This window comes from Monopterus albus, unplaced genomic scaffold (assembly GCF_001952655.1).
Source record: "Monopterus albus unplaced genomic scaffold, M_albus_1.0 scaffold31.1, whole genome shotgun sequence".
NCBI lineage: Eukaryota > Metazoa > Chordata > Actinopteri > Synbranchiformes > Synbranchidae > Monopterus > Monopterus albus.
In genome coordinates, this window is record NW_018127911.1 from 2,796,914 (window position 1) to 2,815,494 (window position 18,581).

Below are 18,581 nucleotides of genomic sequence, written 5' to 3' on the forward strand. Positions count from 1 at the left end.
TGCCACAGGATTCAAAGAGAAGCAGGATTTTAGTCCGGTTTAATGTAGTACTTGGGTCTTGAGAAGTTGGAAATAGTTATAATTTAGTGTATGTGCTGTAACACATTTTGCCATAATGACGGACAACTAACGAACAACACTGGTGAACATTAAATATGATTTTGTTACTCTATAATGTATGTACTGTAAATGATTGATGTAATGCTAATTGTAAACACAGAACCTGTAATTAATAGGCCTGTCTGCATCTCGCAGTGTGCAATATCATCAGGCCAGTTTCTTTATGTCCCAGTGAACTGGACATGCATATTAATCACATTATATCTTTGCAAATGACAATTGAAATGCAAACACATGGTACATTAACCTGGGTAACATCATAAATGTTAATTTGATGAGGACCAACCAAAGAGAGTGTGCAAGAAAGCCAGAGCAAATTTAGTAACCCACTAATTTCCCTTGGTGTGAGGTGCCAGTGATTTCAGTGAACAAGAGGAGAAACTAACCAGAAAAACTGCCCACAGATACTTGGTCTAGATGGCACACGGTTGCTCACCACTGCTCTTGTAGGTTAAGCAAGAAGAAAAAGTCAACATGGAGGAAGGGAACTTAAAAACTGTCCTGTGTTCATCATTTAACTCAAATTGCTTGGTTCTGCTTATGTTGAATGCACTGCCCAGGGCTTTGGATTGTTGGACCGCTTCTTAAACTGTACACCAGTGTTGACACTCCTGAAGGAATTGGATTGTTTTTCACCCTGCTGACCACCTCTTCAGTGAGTTAAGTGCAACACACCCTGGGCTGTGGTGGAGTGAGGTAAATAAGTGCCTCTCCAACCCATGTACCCCCTGTTGGTTATCATCAGATAGTAACTTTTAGACTTTTGGTTTGCTGACAAAGTGTCCTCAAGTCAATCCAGCTAGAACCCACACATACTCTAGATGCTTTAAATAATTTTATATTGTGTTCTACTGTTTTACTGATGTCTTCCTTGGAGTGATTAAAGCAATCTCAGAATGGAGGATTTACTCTATCAATAAAATTACTTACTCAAATCACTGTTATGAATCAGAGACCCTATTTGTGGGACAAACCCTAGGCTGAGTGTAATCCTTGCCAAATGCACTGGTGATTAGCTTAACTAAGGACTTTTTGGTCCCTGCCAACACACAGGCACTGCATTTTAAACAGAGAAGCATTCAATGAATTTCTGTATTCATCCAGCCTTCTGCCGCCTCCTTCCATACAAACATGTGTACACACACACACACACACTTAAAAATGCTGAAAAAAACATTTTAATATTCACAACACTGCTTTTGAATAATATATATAGGAAAGTTCAACACAATGCAGTACTCTAGCCTGGTGTTAAGCAATCTGCTGAATTCTGTCATGATAATTAACAGACTTGTGGTAGGCTTCAGGCATCCCCTGAAACATCTCACTGCGTCTACACGCCATACTTCTGATATTACTAGGGGCTTTGGATGAAACATTTCCTAATGTTTTGTGGTAAAAGCAGGATGTTGAAACTGGTGTACAACCCAGTTAATTCACCCACTCTCTAGGGAGTGGGGAAACTGTGTGTACTGTATGTATGCGTAACACTGAGAGACAGGACTGTCCTTAAAGCAAGCAAGTAAGCGCAAATAGGGCATGCACAATATGACTATGCCCAGAGGGACCTCTCTTCTCCTCACTGTATTTATTCCAATATTTGCAGAAGAATGAAACCAGTTAAGTGCTGTGGCAATTGCTTATTTCCCTTTGTCAGGGTGATTAATGTGGTTGTACCTATCGGACTGTGCAGGGGTTCCAGCGTCCTCTGACATTGAAGGATTGTCCATTTGTACCATGGACAGAGCATATCAAAAAAGGTGGATAAAGCTTTGCAGGAGAACAATAACAAACACTCCCCTGTTAATGTCATGGTTTATGGCAGAGGGATTTTAAAAACAGCATTTCCTATGTCATGTGAATACAATGAAGGTCTGACACCACCTGGCATTAGACCTGATATGCACACAAATAGTGTTTTATCTATCAATGTTCAATGAGCTATGCCAGCAGGGGATTTAGCATAGAAAAGTTGTCAATAAAATACCTTCATTTTGTAACCAAAAGCATGTTAGAAGCTAAGGCAGCTACACTGTTTTTAAGGTTTTATGTTTTTAAAGGCGCAGTGTGTAAAATTTAGAAGGATTTACAGTATTAGCAGAAAAAGGCTCTAGTATGTATAGTCATATTTTCTTTAATGCATAATCACCAGAAGAATCATTTTATTTTCTTTAGTTCAGAATGAGCCTTTTTATGAGCGCTTCCCTTATCATGGAAGTCGCCATGTTTTTTACAGTATCCATGAACAGACAAATTTCACATTTTCACACTGAAATAGCAGCCTAGATTTGGAGTAATGATTTGAAGACACTTGTGTAGTGGAAAAAGCAAACTTGATATAGTTAATACTTATTAGGCCAATGTTAGTTAAACTTTAAGTATGGTTAGAATTCTTTGTTCTTCTGTGTACTTCTCTCTCTGCATGATCATGGGGGCCAGTTTCCTGTTTCTCAGTAACTGGCTGTAGGGGTTTCCCAAAAATAGAGAAATGATACCAGGGTGGGGGCCTGATGGATAGCAAGACCTGGACAATTGGCGGAAGTTGGGAAATAGATAGCTATTTAGGATGCTGCAAAGCTGAAGAGACTTGGACTGGGACAGACTGAGACTTGAAGAGCGTATGGGTGAATGTGAAGACTTGAGAAGACAGACACAGACCCCAGAAACTTTGCAGAGCAATCCAGGTGGTTCTGTTTCTCTCCCTCTCCATCCATATTACAACATATTGTTCAATAAATGATGATTGGCACTGCAGTGATTCTCCCTGTGAATTAATTCTATACACGACACTTGTAAGATGAAGAAGAACAACATTAGACACAAGAGGAAGCACTGTCATGAGTTTAATAACTATAATTTGAAGAAATGGTGGCTTGTAGTTAACCTGTAACACATGAAAAAGGAAGACCGCATGAATCCCTGTTGTCTAAAGAAGCAAAAACACGAAGAAACACGATAAGCGATGGCACAAGAGAGGAAAACAATGGCGTGGGCTCTCCCAGTTGGAAATTCTTGGTGAGGCACAGATGTTTCCAGAATGATGATGAAGTTGCCTGTTTTCTGCTGGATAGGTAATTCAGTTTAACAAGTAAAGTTAACCTGAAGTTTTTGTTTGATAGCTTTAGCTAGAACATGTTGAGTAACCAACTGTGGTCAAGTGAGCTGCTGTTAACTTTGGCTTGGTCATGTCGGCCGCACTTGTTTTCCAAGTGTGCAGTTTGTCCTACATTTATGGTAGTCACAGTGAGGGCTAATTAATGTGTGTGAGAGTTTTGCTGAATGTTGCAATCTGCAAGCTCACTGCTAGATGTCACTAAATTTCACACACTGCACCTTTAAATAGAGACAAGGGTTCTACAAGACCAAACCTGTTAATAAGATGCAATCACATTCATATCACACATACATTCGTATCAGTGCATTATCAATACTTTCGTCTGTGTTACTGCAAAAAGATATTTTCTTCCTTTCCTGCAGACATTTCAACTCAAAGCTTTCCCAATTTTCAGTTAAGCCTTTAGTCAGTGTTCGGCTGCTTGGCATTCAAATTATGGCAAATGTTGATGTCTGTGTGTTAAAAAGGCTTAGACATTGTTTCACCTCAGCTGTTATTGAATGTAAAGATGCCAGCACATGCATCACTGTCTGTACACAGTACCACTGGTTAGCTGTCTAACAGACTGTACATTCACTATTCATTTGGATGTAAATGGAGACATCAGTATTCACACCGGCTTCATTATGATAGTTATTAGCCTCCATTCAGTGCCAGATTCTCCAAAGCATTTTAGCTCACTGTATCTAATAAAGTTTAGCCAAAGAATGAGGAAGCATTATACAGGACATTATATTGACTTTGTTTCTTCAAAGTATTATGAATGTTGCTGTTATAGCAAAATGTTTCCTGACTAAATTTGAAGCCAATATCATCCAAGCTGATTCTGCAGTTAGTATGGACTTGTCTGTGGCTTACAGAGCAGAAAATACTGTGTTCTGACAATCCTGGCAACTTCTGGCAACAACAACAACAACAACAATACCTATATACATCTTAAAGGGGAAGGCTGGCCTGTAACAATGGTCTCTGTTTGCAAATGTAAGCTGCTGTGGGTACCTCCTCTGCCATAGCTTACTAGTTTTAGCCATCAAAACAGAGCGGTAGCACATCTGTCTGCCAGGCCTTGTGGGAAACTCTTGAATCCCCAACCCTACCTTTAAGTAAAAGCTACATTTAAAAATGTAGGGTGAACATCAGGGAGAATCAGACTTCCAGTTTTCCCTACTCTGTTTTCTATATTGAAAGTGCCTTTGTCACAATCAGCATCAGAAATTTGTTTAACTTAAGGAGCATTTCAGCTCTACCACTTTCTATACCTTTGTACTTCGGCTATCCGCTGTGGAGAGCTACAAACATTAGTCTTTAAAAATAGGCTTTTCATCACTTTCAGACTGTCTGAAGTGAACCAGTTCTTTCTATAAAAATAAATTACTTAATGTAAATTTGTCTGCTAAATGCATAGCCAGTAAAAAGGAACAGAATGCATGTTACTACTTTGATATGAAGTTCAGTATCATAGTGTGAAATATATTAGTGCATAATAATGATAAAAAAACAAAAGAATCCTGATGGTTCTAAATACCTTACCATATGGTGCATTAACAGTGAAGTTGCCCATGAGATTTGTAGTAATTTTAAAGTTTTACTTTACAGTAATTGTCAGTTAAAACAATTCATCATGGCTCCCTCCGCCCTTAAAGCAGTCATCTGCAGTGACATTTAAAAACAACAAGCTCAGCATTCTTTGCCATCTCAAGAGTCCTTGCACAGTCTAGACATTACACAAACACACTTGTTAGGGGTTTGTCTGATTTAACTTGAGGTTTAAGCTCCGTTATTGAGCGCTGTAAACTCATCTGTAAACCCTAGCAGTCCCGGGTTAACACACAGTGAGCAGGTCTACCACACATCCAGCCTTGACCTATACCTCTGACTCACCACTTCCTTTGCTTTCCCTGGCGCACTGCCATGCCTGCCCTGTCACATGGCTGGTGAGTGGTGTTGGCAGACTGTAGGGCAGCAGAATACCCAACCAGACACATACTGATGAAAGGAATCACCTCATACATACTTCAAGACACAAACAAATGAGGTGGTGAGTAGTGGACCTGAATAAGGATTTGTCCATCTGGGAAAAAAAAATTAAGTTGAACAATTAATAAGAGATGTTCAAATGTTATTTTTTGTTAATATAACCTTTCCTGCTTTTTTTATGACTTTGAAGTATCCATAGGCAATTTTCTCAGCACACATCTCGTTGTCACCTCAATGAAACATCACACTCTTAAAAGCTGCAGCATGCTGACCCACTTTTTGTGCTACGAATTACAGCTGTCATTTATAACTGATGTGGATGTCTTTAGCTGTCTGCATGGATTGAGCACTATAATGAGTCTTTCCACGGTGTGACTGTGTGTAAGTTCTGTATGTGTGCATATAAGTGTGTGTTTGAAGTAGTACCTGTGCATATAAGTATGTGTTTGAAGTAGTACATGTACAAGCTAGAGAGACAACTAAGAAAAGAGAAAGGTTGACAGGGAGAGGAGGATTAGAAGGACCTGGGCACAGATGGCTGTGGGAGGCAGATGTCCCCACTGAGCTGTTCAGGGTAGTCCATGCCAGCTCAGAAACGGTAACAGAAGTATGCAGAGCAAATAGGCTACCTCAGAACGGGTGGCTAGATTTGGGAAAGCAGATGCTAAAAAATGCCTTCCATGCTCAGAAACATCACCATGAATTCAGAAATACAGCAGTGTGTGAAAGTCTTAAATCCCAAAGAACATTTCCAAAAATGGGGAAATAACATTTTGGGCTTGACAGAATTTTTGTATTTGTCTTTCAAGCAGTTTAACATCTCAGTAAGAAAACTCAGTATTCATGCCTTTTGAAATTATTTCAGCAGCACAAGTCTATGAAGGGTTTGTTATTATGGCTTCTTATAGGACTATAAATACAAAAAAATGGTAAAAGAAGCACTGAGATTTCCTAATAGTTTGGATTTATAAGCCAGGCATCTAATAGTAGCAGTAATAACACAGTAGCTCAATAATGAAACGTTCAGCCACATTCATTAAGGCAATCTGACAAGCTTTCACGTTGATTGTGGCACAGCAGTGACAACGTGTATTCGTCCAGCTGGTCTATATCTGCTCTCTTTTATAATCACCAATCAGCCACAGTCATTAAGGCAATCTGACAAGCTTTCACTCTCACTTCTGATGGTTCTGATAATATTGGTGGTTTTGCGGTGTACTGGCTAAACATTACTTGAATATGAATGATTTGTCCTCTTACCTCTTCAAATCCAGATGTAGTTTCTTATCATACTTGGTGATGGCATCTCTTGCCTTATGACTTCAGTTGGCTTCTGCTCTGTGAGTCAAGTCAGATTTTATCTCTGTACCTGGTATTGCAGATTGCCCTCAAGGGGCTTTTATAATGTGTACAGCATATGACACTTTCTATCCTTAGCCCTTTGAATCAGAAAATAATATACAATATTCTGCTGATCTACCTCACTCACATTTAAATTGGTTAAAAGACAATGATCACAAAAAGTTTTATTTTACAAACCTCCTCTGATTATTGCATTTTTAGGTGATAAACTAACCCTTAGCTAGTAAATAAAAAAAAGCATGCCTTTCTTGGTTATCAGAAATTCTTCTAAATAAAACGTGTAAGTCAAAATCAAGTCGCGTCTTTTACCAGTGTTAGTCAAGCACGTCTCAATTCCTCAAATTTGTGACTTAAGTCTGACTCGAGTCCCCCACCTCTGATAATCTTGATTTTTGCTCATGTTGGCTGGGCAGGCAAGTTGAAGATGTGATCTTGAGCTTTAGGTGTTTCTGTGTTTATCAACTGCCCACTGCTCACCTCAGTTTGATCTCTCGGTCTCCAATACACAGCAGAAAGCCAGTTATCTGTCATTTTTGCATTTTCTTCTCCTTCCCAGCTATTGCATGTAACACTCCCCCTTACTTTCATAGGGGAGGAATTACAAAAAGATGCATTCATAGTAGAAATGTCAAATGCCAGTCAGTCACGCTCGCAGTTGGCGCATTAATAAGAAATAATCGCTGGTTTTTGGTGAACAACAGCTAAGTTTTAAGGATGACACAAGTTTTCATTTTGTTTTTTAACATGTTCTTGGAAAGAAATTGCTAACTTGTCAGTCCCTTTGCATGCTGGAACCACAGGGAGGTGGCAGTGTGTGGTGTTGAGCCATCGGTTTTGAAGGACAGGATAATTTGATTTAGGCAGTACATTGTTGGAGGTTCCTGCATCCACAAGTAATTACAGTCACTTGGCAGGAATCTAAAAGGCCTTTTAGTTAGCTATGTGCCTATCTCATATTAGTCATACGTTGACCAAATACCCACAGAGCTCTCCACCAGGAGTTCTAAAGGTTGTGTTAAAAATACAAGGTTGAAGTCCTGTTAATTGCAGAGGGTAAAGGCCCATTTACTCTTTTCAATTCAATATCATCTCTCTTTTCCATTTGACACCTCAAGGCAGTGTTAGCCTCTGTGAAAGATGGGTGTCTAATACCATTAATGAAAGGACCATCTAAAGAACCTTGGAAGCTATTTATACTCCCCTCTGGCTCATCTGCTTGGACATTGAGCACATTGTGTGGATCGCAGCACTTTGCTCTCTCTCACCTGAAAGCAGAGATACTGTAGGTCAAATTCCATTTCGAACCTTTTAAAATGCTTTTCTGAAATTAAAATTGCTTGATACAATGAAGTGTACTGTATTGCTTAAGAAGGCAAACTGTGCCTGCTTTGCACTGCAGGGGGCCTGGAGAAAGCTAAAATAAGTGAAGTGATTTAAAATGTGTCTTAAGCCTGCAGCATGTTTCCATTTCATGAAAGAAATACAGACTCATTCATCTTCTCACTGTTTATCACTGTGAGTCACTGCTACCGGAAGATCAAATGAGAATTGAATGCCAGTGAATCTGTTCTGGTGGGGGGCCCTGTCCATGAGATCGTTTTTAAAATGGCCAAATGGATGAAAAGTAAATGCTGGTTAGATATAGGTACCAGAGCACACCGTAGTAATCCTAAACACTAGGGCTGTCCTGATGGCAATTTCTCTGTGAGATGGTTGTGCAGGGACCACCTACAAAGTGCAACACTAAAAAGAAATACTGGGGTCACCAGGTGTCACCAAAATCATGGATCACTGGTCTTCTGTTGGTTATACCACAACACAGTTTGGAAAAATGTACCTAAGAACGAAGCTATTGAATATTTTTGTAGGACCTCTTTTCAGTGTTTGTAGACAGTCCCTGCGCAACTGTCTTGCAGCTGGCTGCACAAATGATATTTCATCAAAATGGCTATTTTGGATAAAAAATTAAGTTGTAGGTCATTGTCTATCTACCTCACTACAGTAAAGAGGTGACATTTGTGTTTTAACAACATTTTGCTTATGATTTATAGAACCAGGATCTTTGAATATTTCATCCTAAGATTGGGCTTATGCTACTTTATTAAGTTTTGACATTTTTTCAGTCACGAAAGTAAGCATTTAGATTTGTAATATCTGGTCAGTCTAGCCGAGTAATGCGTAGGCTTATTTGGAGATGTTAGTACCAGCTAGCGGACTAAGCTGTCTCCATCATGTTCTCTTTCCTCTTCATCACTGGACTCAGGCTGCATTGAAATTTCCTGCTGTCTGAAATAGTAAAATTAAATTATCTACCCAATGAATGAATATCCGAATAGTCAAATGATTAGGTCCAGCCGTACTAAACTCTATAAAGTTGTCTTTACTGTAAGTAGTGATAGCGATGCAGTCGTACTGAATTTCTGGTCCAGTGCTGTGTTAACAGACGTGCTACCTGACTGTGATACTGAATAATTGCAGAGTTTGCCTTAGGAAATAAATTTCTTGACAATATACTATTTGACTGATTTAATGTTTGATCATGCTTTGTCCAGCTCCATTTTGAACGTGATGTTTAACAATATCTGGTTGTGCAGTGGACCAGAGTTTGAAGTGAATGTATTACACATCAAATATTCACATATAATATAGGAGGAATTGTCTGGAGTGGAAGAATATTCACCAGTTATGGCTCAGCAAATGCTACTCTTTATCCTCTCAGAAATTCAGTTATCAACTTTTATTCAACTGCTAATTTCTAAGCCCCATTCATTTTTTATTCACTGGCAGTTGAATTCATTCAATCATTGTCGATGCTTGGAAAAAAAAAATCAATAATGCGAATTAATCTCGAGATTACTCATGTAGAGCTCTGAATGATTTTCTGTACATGAATTAGTCTGAGTGAAAAGACTGTTGTTGACTTCTGCTCATACTGAAATTAAGTGCTTGTGAAATCTTGCACATGTGAGCCAAGATGACTTTTTCCTAGTTACATACTGCCGTTTGCTTTGACTCAGCCACTTCCACATGTATGAATCAAGTGGGGGTGTGATGATACACTAAGCTCATGAGACAAGATGATACGCAATATTGGGTTAACGAGAACAAGACAAGACAATAATTGAACACAATGTTTTAGAAATCATCAATGATGAAATATATAAATGCAAAAATAGTATTTTATTTGACCAAAAGTCACAAAATGCTAAATAATGCAAGTGCATTTTGAAATGTTTTAACTAATCATCTTGTAATGAATGTCGCTTCAGTTCTACTTTCTGGGTATGAATTATCATATGCAGTTAAAGACAACAATATGCAAGCATTGTAAAAGGTTTTACCACAAACTCAACTGACTGGTTTCTCTCCTATATGAGTTCACATGAGTCTCCTCAAACCTTATAACTATTCATGAACTTCTAAGTGAAGCTGTGTGTGACTCTCGATGCTATTTTTACCCTCATGGCACAGAACTGGACGGTAGCATCATCTGGCAAAGGCGCTGCATTGACCAGTCATGTATGGGGGAGCGATCGGGATGTGGGTGCTTACAGAAAAGAGAGTCTTTTGTTTACCTTGTTAGCAGGAGCATATAGGGGTGGTGGACTAAGACACAACTTGTCTTCCATCTACAACCCTGTTTTGAGATCTCTGCCCAAACATGCCCACCAGGACAATAGGCGTCGGTCGACAGGGGAGGATTCAAAGACAGGTAATGACTCTCAACGATACTAGGCTATAACGACTCAGTCGTTAAGGGACATTATTGGCCTTCAATGGACTGAAACACCACCGAGGGGGATAAATATCTCCGGCTCAACACCAGTCAGTAAGAACTGATGAAGCCTCTTGGATGAGAGGTGAAACGTCTTCGACCTAGAAATCTAGTCCAGTTGATTTTTTCTAAGTTTTTTTTAGTTTACTATGACCTGGATGACTGAGAATCTGCACGGACATACTGGATGTTAAATGGTGTTAAATCTATCAATATAGACACACTGGTGGCTACATTAGCAGCATAGCTAACCAAAACACAACAGAAACTCACAGGTTGGAAATGTGAATGAAGTCACTCACGCCGACTCTTCGCAACTTGGCCGTATCACCCCTGACTAATACAGCTCTGTGTGTTAAAACACAGCAGAGAGTTGTGGTTTTGTCAGACTACTGTGAACATATGGTCACACTAAGTCATACTGGCCTGGTTCTGTTATGTACTGATAAAGCAAGACAGCTTTTTCCTCGAGAAATATCATCACATTTTAATATTGCAAGATCCCGTGGCATGAGATCTCGTCACACCCCTAGAAACAAGATAAAACCATTCAACCAAAGCCATTCAAACATGGGTCACCTCATTTGTATGCACTGGCAAGAAGAAGGACAAGGAGGGCAAAGCTGGAGGGGACAGGGTGATACTGTACAGTTTCTGTTTGCAAGAACTTCAGACTGGGGGCATTGATTTTGTATGTTGTCAAGGGTCTGACAATTCCTTGCTGCTCCCTCAGTCAAAGGATCCATCTCGGTGTCATTTCAGGCAAAAATGATACACTACTGTAATAATAAAAAAAAAAAAAAATAAAAAAAATGATAAGGTAAACTTCAAAGTCTTCTTTCTCTCAAGTGAGATTTTGGAGTTTTTAAAGTCTGCGAGATAGTGTTCTCTGTGACTGTGATGTTAGGTGTTGGTTTCAGCACTGGTTCTGTGTGGATTATAGCTGGAAGGCTTTAGATGTGTCCCACCGGCCACAGTTGAAAGGATTATTTTAGGGATTAAGAGGCTGGTGCTCCGTACCTTGATTGCACAGCACTACAGTATGTGCTCATTCTTCCTCATTCTTTGCAACCACTCTGCACCCCAATACACCCAACCAGCAGCACAACCAACACCTATGCTCAAAGGGACAAGCATACAATGTACAGTATACTGCATATGCTGTACGTTGTATGCTGGGCTGCAGTGATTCTCATTATTGATTCATCTGCACGGCATTTTCATGTGTAATCAACTAATTGCTGGAAAATATTGGAAAGTTTTAATTTTTACAAGTTCACAACCCATAAATATTCAGTTTACAGCCACATTAAGACAAACCAAAGTAGCATTTTCTTTCCCATTACTGAATATATGGAATAGTGACAGAAAGATTTTTACTTCTTCTTGGTGGAATACTATCTTAATATAAAAGTTAGTGCTTGAAGATGTTTTTTGGATACTGACATTATGGATTTCCAAATATTTAGTAGTTTGTATTGTGATTTTTTTGTCTTTCCAGTTTCCATGGTAATACAGTGTATTATTAAAGCTGAAGCAATTAGTTGCCACTGATTTGATAATCAGTAAATTGTTTGAGCCATTTTTAAACAGAAATACCTTAGCTATCTAAACACACACACACACGCACACAAACTCTTTGAGGGGAACTTGGGTTTTCACTCAGTGATCAAACCTAGTTTCCTTTCACTAGTGCTTCAATTTCCAGTCAGTCACTGTGAAATGCATGTTCTCATTTGAGGATTCATTGGACAGCTGAGCTCTGCTGAGGGCACTGAATCGTTGTAAAGGCTGCAGAGCATACAATGCAGGTACAGTCATTACAGTATCATTCTCTTTATGCGTGAAACGGCTAAAATGGAATAAAACATCTGTCCCTGACTTTATTATTAAAGGGCTTTCCTCATACATTTTTATGGCTGTATCACACTCGCTCATTATGCTCTTTAAAACACTTAGTTCATTCAAGCGGGTTAAGTGGGTGTAGCTATTAACAGAAACATAAAAGCATTGTCTTTAAGCAGATGTTCCACTACAGTGATACCATGCACAGTAATTTTCTCACTTACAATACTCCAGTTTAACATGGACTGGAAAGTGAAACATTTTAGGTGGTCTTCTCGGTGTCTGAGGCTTAATTTATGCTTCAGTGGCTGAGTGTCATTCAACATGTCGGATGACAGAAATGAAGCAGGGCCGACTGTTTGGATAGCTTAGAATGTTGGCTGTTGCTTTTTTTAATGGTCACAGATTTGATTGTGTCAGGCAAGCTGTGATTTAAGGTGAATTTCTGATTTTGCTCATATAGTAAAGAACTGTCACTCTCATTTGCAACAAAATGAAACTGTTCCCATCTCTAAATCTACAAAGCCAGTTGCTTATGCAGAAATCTCAGCTATGCCATCAGTACAAACGATCATGTGAGGAAGTGCTGTCAGCTGACACTGTCCTGAAGAATAAAATGGACCTTTACTTAATACTGTATGTCTATGTAATGTAGCTGCTGAGTAATCAAATGACATTTTACAGCCTGAAGTTTTATTGTTTTGGTTCAGTGTCACATATGAATTCTGTTGCATTTAAAATGCTAATATCGCTCCATGTTGGCTAGAACTGTAAACCGTTTGTTTGCATGTTCACAAGAGTAAACTAATCAGTTAGCTGGTCAAATCAAATGAATCTGGAGGTTTTTTTTTTATAATTAAGACATTTTAAATCAAAAATGTTAAAGGTTTGTTTCGGCCATGTGAGAATTTGATGCTTTTCTTTGTCTTACACAAGTAAACTATTAAGGGGTTTGGGCCATGCTCTAGGATATTATGATGAGCATATTTCAATTATTTCAGATGTTATACAGGCCAAAATCAAGAAAATGTAATGGTCTTATTCAGCATTTACGGTAACTTGTGACAAACTAGAAATGATAAAAGCTAAAACTAAATCTAAGCTGTTGTATTTACTGTATTTAAGGAGGTTGTGTTGTTATCCTTTTAATTTTATTTGGAAAAAACATAGAGAAATGCATGGCTTAAAGCTTAAACATCCTCTTTATTATATAACAATAGATCTCAGATGAACCCAGCCAGAAGTATTTTATTTCCTTTGCCAAATGTAGAGGAAAAAAAGTGCTGAATCTGAGCTGCTAGACTGTGAAACACAAGACAAGATATGCAGCTTTGGTGCCAGGAATAATATTTACAGCTGAGGAACCTAGAAAACTATTTTATGCCGCAAATAAGAATCTGGGTCAGGATGATGACCCAGTGTTAATTATGGCATCTGATCAATGAGCTTGAATCAGATTGACTAAATGGATAAGAATCTGCTTTTCATATCAGCTGCCATACTGTAATTAATGGCTTGTCATCGCTTTCTATTCATGTGATCTGCTCAAAAACCATCTTATCACTTTGCTTTTTTATACACTGTGCATTATCACTACAGTTTAAATTGAACATTGTTATTTGTGAGCCAAAAACCAAATTAAAAAAAGCTTGTAATGAGTCTGGCTCCTCTGCAGTCACTTGTCAGAAGCAGGGATATGTAAAAGTATCAATTAGTGCACGTTTTACGTGTCAAACTGCTTCAGAGTGGATGCTCTAAAATCTGTAGAATAATTACTTGGGCTTTGTATGAACCATGGGAAGCCTGGATCCTGGTGAGCTCCTGGAGAAAAGGGTTTTGATGAAAGCAAAGACCACCATGGCATTATCTATTTTGTGCTGTAACTGAACGGATGAACAAGAAAAATGTGGAAGTGGAAAGACATGGCTAATGACATGGCTTTTTTTTATTGCCGTTGGTGTTTAATACTCAAGATGGTGGCCCATGGTATTGCATGTTATTTTTAATGAGAAACATCCAGAGAAAAAAATATGTTGTCTTCTCAAGGAAATAAGGAAAAACAAGACACTCTATACCATTATTAAACAGGATCTGTTGTGACACATCTCTCTGTCTAGTAAAACAGGATGAGAAATTATTTAAAATGAAATACTGTAAAAGGTACAACAATGGCAGCTTAACTTCTCAAAGCAAATTCATTTATATAGAGTATACTTAGAGTATAAGTGCTTAACAGTAAAAACAAACAAAACAATTATGAAACAGCAAGTGTCTCACAACTCGGAAAATAATCAAAACCAGATAAAAATATAAAACACTTAAAACACATATAACTGAACCTGGAAGACCAAGTAGGTACTGTACATCAGTGTCTAAGGAGACTCAAATGTCAAAGAAAGTAAGTCCTCAGTTGTGATTTAAAAGCAGGCTGTTCCACAGTGACAAGCCTGAATCATTTAAAGCCTTAATCACAAACAACAAATGCTTAAAATCAATTCTATAACAAGCTGGAAGCCAGTGACGTGAGGTGAGAATGGGGATTATATGGTCATGTTTACTGTACTGTACATGTCAAAAGATGAGCAGCAGCGTTTTGTACTAGCTGAAGACGGCACAGAGATGATTGGTTTATTCCAGAATACAGTACATTACAATAGTCTGTCCTAGGACTGATAAATGCATGGATAGCCTTTTCAAAATCAGTGAAATAATGGAAGCCAATGGCCCTGGATACAAGTCTCAGCTGAAATAATTAACAACTGTGCTAATTTGTTTATCAAATTTGAGTGCGCTGTTGAGCATAAAGACACTAACTGCCCCATTGTCAGGCGAATTTGACCCACAGTGCAGCTAAAACTTTGATTCCCATAAAAGGAGGATGTCTGGGGATCACATGTGGTGTTTGTCATGACAAGGCTGTCCTTCAGTACTTCCTTCCTGCCAAAACACAGTTTTAACAAGTTCCAACACAGTTAATGGAGCTCAGCTGTGTTTAATCATTTCACTCCGTCAGTACTTAACTTACATTGAATCTGTGGTGTTGGGTGATTGCAGAAATGTTGAGTTGACAATACTGATTTCAGGTAGTTTGTTGATGCTGCTTCATGCTGCTTTTAGGCCAATTACGGATACAATTTTTACACGATACACACAGTGAACAATAGCTCCTGAGACAAGGTGCTAATGTAAAAATGGCCTGTTTTGACACACAGCTTTGTGAGAAGGTGTATTTACAGGCATCTGTATGACTCCGTGGTGTGAGATTACAAAGACAGTGAGATAACCATAATCATTTCTGGCGGGAGAGTGCAAAGACACTCAGCAGTGATAAGTAAACTGCAAAAACAGTGAAAGAACATCGAGATGAAGAAAAATGTCAAGACTGTACTTCTGGCACTGCAGCTCTGTTAAAATAACACCTCAGCCCAAATCTATCCTTTAAATGTGCTGTCAAAAGTTTGTAGTTTCCTTCTTCACCCAGAACAACAGCTGTGGTCAGCAGTTTATATAATCATGTAAAGGCAAAAGCATGTGTATTTTGGACAAACCGATCATGTGGGTTGACAGCAGAGAAGCAGGTTATGCTGCAGGTGCAGTACACTGTAACTAGGGCTGGGCGATGTGGCAGAATATTTTATCACAACAGTCTTTTTCATATCAGTCAGTATTGACAGTTATCACAATATAAGTCAAGTTATTTTGTGTTATTTGTTTCCTTGACTCTGATGAACATAATGGTGCTTCAGTAATTACATTAATATGAAATGTGCCATGAATACTTTTAATTTTGGTATATATTGACAGTTATCACAATATAATTCAAGTTATTTTGTGTTATTTGTTTGTTGACTCTGATGAACATAATGGTGCTTCAGTAATTACATTAATATGAAATGTGACATGAATACTTTTAATTTTGGTATTTTAAGTATATTTCTATGCTAATACCTTTGCACTTTTACTAAGTAACATTTTGAGTGCAGGGCGTTTACTTTACACAGAGTATTTTAAACTGTGATATTGGTGTGATATTTAGCCACACATCAAAATGAAGATAACTGCTTGGACCAAATGACTTGTATTTCAGGATTCCTACTATTTGTAGGGCTTTATTTTATTTTATTTTTTTATTTTACTGGCTTTGTTATTGTTAGACAATAGTGAAATTAAAAGCTCATACAGTACACCATGCTGAAATGCAGAGGAGATCACAGTGACTGAGAATAGCTGCTGCTGCATATCTAAGCCCACCCTTAGTCAAACTGACAGAGACACAGACCTGAAACTGGATGTACTTTCAGCACTTAATTACATCACCAAAAGGACGGCTATGAAAGGAGCAGAGCCAGAAGAGCACTATGAGGGAGTGCCCATCACTGTGACTCACATGTAGTAACATTACGAGAAACAGTCGTGTGTGGTGCGTTCTGTGCACTGCTAAACCAACCAACCTTGTGTGTTTTGTAGGCTTACATTGTCCGTTCTTTAAAAAGCTACCATGTCATTGGTTGGAATCCTCTCCTTTCCTGTGATGTGATAAGCTGTCCGTACTATAAAGCAGTGTCCCTTATCAAGATTTTATTGAAGTTCGCCATTTTCTTATCATTTAGATTTTATATTGCGATGATATCATTTATCAGCCAGCCCTAATTTTAACTGATGTATTCAGGCAGATCTCTTTTGAAGGAGTTAATCATTTTCTTTCTTTCTTTCTTTTTTCTGGAGAACATTTTAAATGGTTACCCTTTTACAAGGGCATAATGATAAAAGACCAGCAAGTTGTTGACAAGTTGTTCACATCAGTGGTTTTGTGCTGCACACAGGTGAATTGTGCATTAATGTTAAAACCTTAAGCTGGCACCCTCAGCAGTGCCTGTCTGTTAAATTGCTAGTCACTGAAGGCCTGTCTTTATAGAGTTTAGTACTGTAGCTTTGACATTCAGCTGTTTTTCTCAAAGACAGAAAATCTAATAAAAATGTTGCATTATTTGTGTAAATTTAATGTTTTAGAGAGGTCATGGTCATCAAGTTTCAAACTAAATTGCACTTAAAATCCACAGATCTACCATTACTGGGAGAAACAGATGTATACTCTTATAATTTTTAAGACCAAGGACATTCCCATTTTGTTGACAAAGGCAAAAAAAAAAAAAAATCTTGCCTTATTGCTCCTTGACAAAATCTTGCCTAAGAGCCATGAACACTGTTGGCTCAGGTGGTCAGTGGGCTAACTAACTGACAGGTCCATGTGGACTATCCAGAGCACCTGGACTTCTCTCTTGTGTTGTTTTTTATTACAATCCATTCTCAATTGTTTGCCACTTATTTGTCACAGTACCTCTAGGGCAGCGCTTTCTCCAGAGGAGATCAACCTGGACTAGACCATTGTTCTCTACCCACTTCCATGACAGACACTTTCTTGGCATAGAGGGTAAAGAGCTTTGTGGTTTGTGCCAAACGGATTTCCTCAGTGGCTTTACTACTGGTGCTGGCAGTCTGCATGGCATGTTGATAACAGCTACAGAGCCAAACTTGATTTCCTCTAGTCCTACTCATTATTACAGTATTTGTCACAGAATATGATGCAATTCCTTAAGTCCGAACACGGCTGGAATGATGAGTAAAACAGCTGCTTTCTGACAGTGGTACTAGCCTCATTTAGTGACCCTTTGTCTCTGTAAAATTAATTTTGTTGCTGTGTCTAAATCTCACACAGGAATCACAGTATGAGACTAGAAAACCGTTTATTCAGAGCCAGGGATGTTTGCCTAATTGTAGCTGGACTGATGGCCTTTACTTTGTACACCAGATGTTTGGTTTTGCATTGATGGTCACAGAGAAACGCTATGCGAAAGTATAGCCAGGAATTGTAATTGTTAAGTAACAAACATATTGAACTACTTGTACCATGATTTTACTGTCACTCTAAAGGACCCTGGTTTATTTAATTTAATTGCAACTTTAGTCTGACATACTGTCTCTTCTGTGCCATTTTTAATATGGCATAAGTATAAAATACACGCATTGGGAATTCTAACCTTTTAAGAAACACACTCATAATCTTTTTGTAAGTCATATGAATAGCTTACCTATTTTATAAGCAAACAATATGCATTTCCATGTCTGCTACACCAGGCCTTCAACTTGTGACTGAAAATAATGGCAAAGAAGTGCACTTTCACTCTTTCAGAAGAGAATTTTATGATGTCTGTAGTAGATACAATTGTATTTTAGAGGGAAAGCACAATGACCTGATATTTAAAAAATAATTTACTATGTTCAGTTGTTGTGTAGGATTAGACGACATGTATTTCTCCAGCTCTAACAAAAGTGTTTAACGTTACTGTAGGTGCTACCTATTGGATGGAATCTCTAAAGGAGCCTGGC

At 38.4% G+C, this 18,581-nt stretch overlaps 1 protein-coding gene across 1 annotated transcript in view; it reads left to right on the plus strand.

Annotated features, from left to right (window-relative positions):
- negr1 (neuronal growth regulator 1) overlaps nucleotides 1-18,581 on the plus strand; it is a 142,439-nt gene that overhangs the window by 23,255 nt on the left and 100,603 nt on the right. Inside the window, 1 exon segment of the mRNA XM_020596587.1 lies at nucleotides 18,544-18,580. Within this exon segment, the coding sequence (XP_020452243.1) occupies nucleotides 18,544-18,580 (37 nt within the window).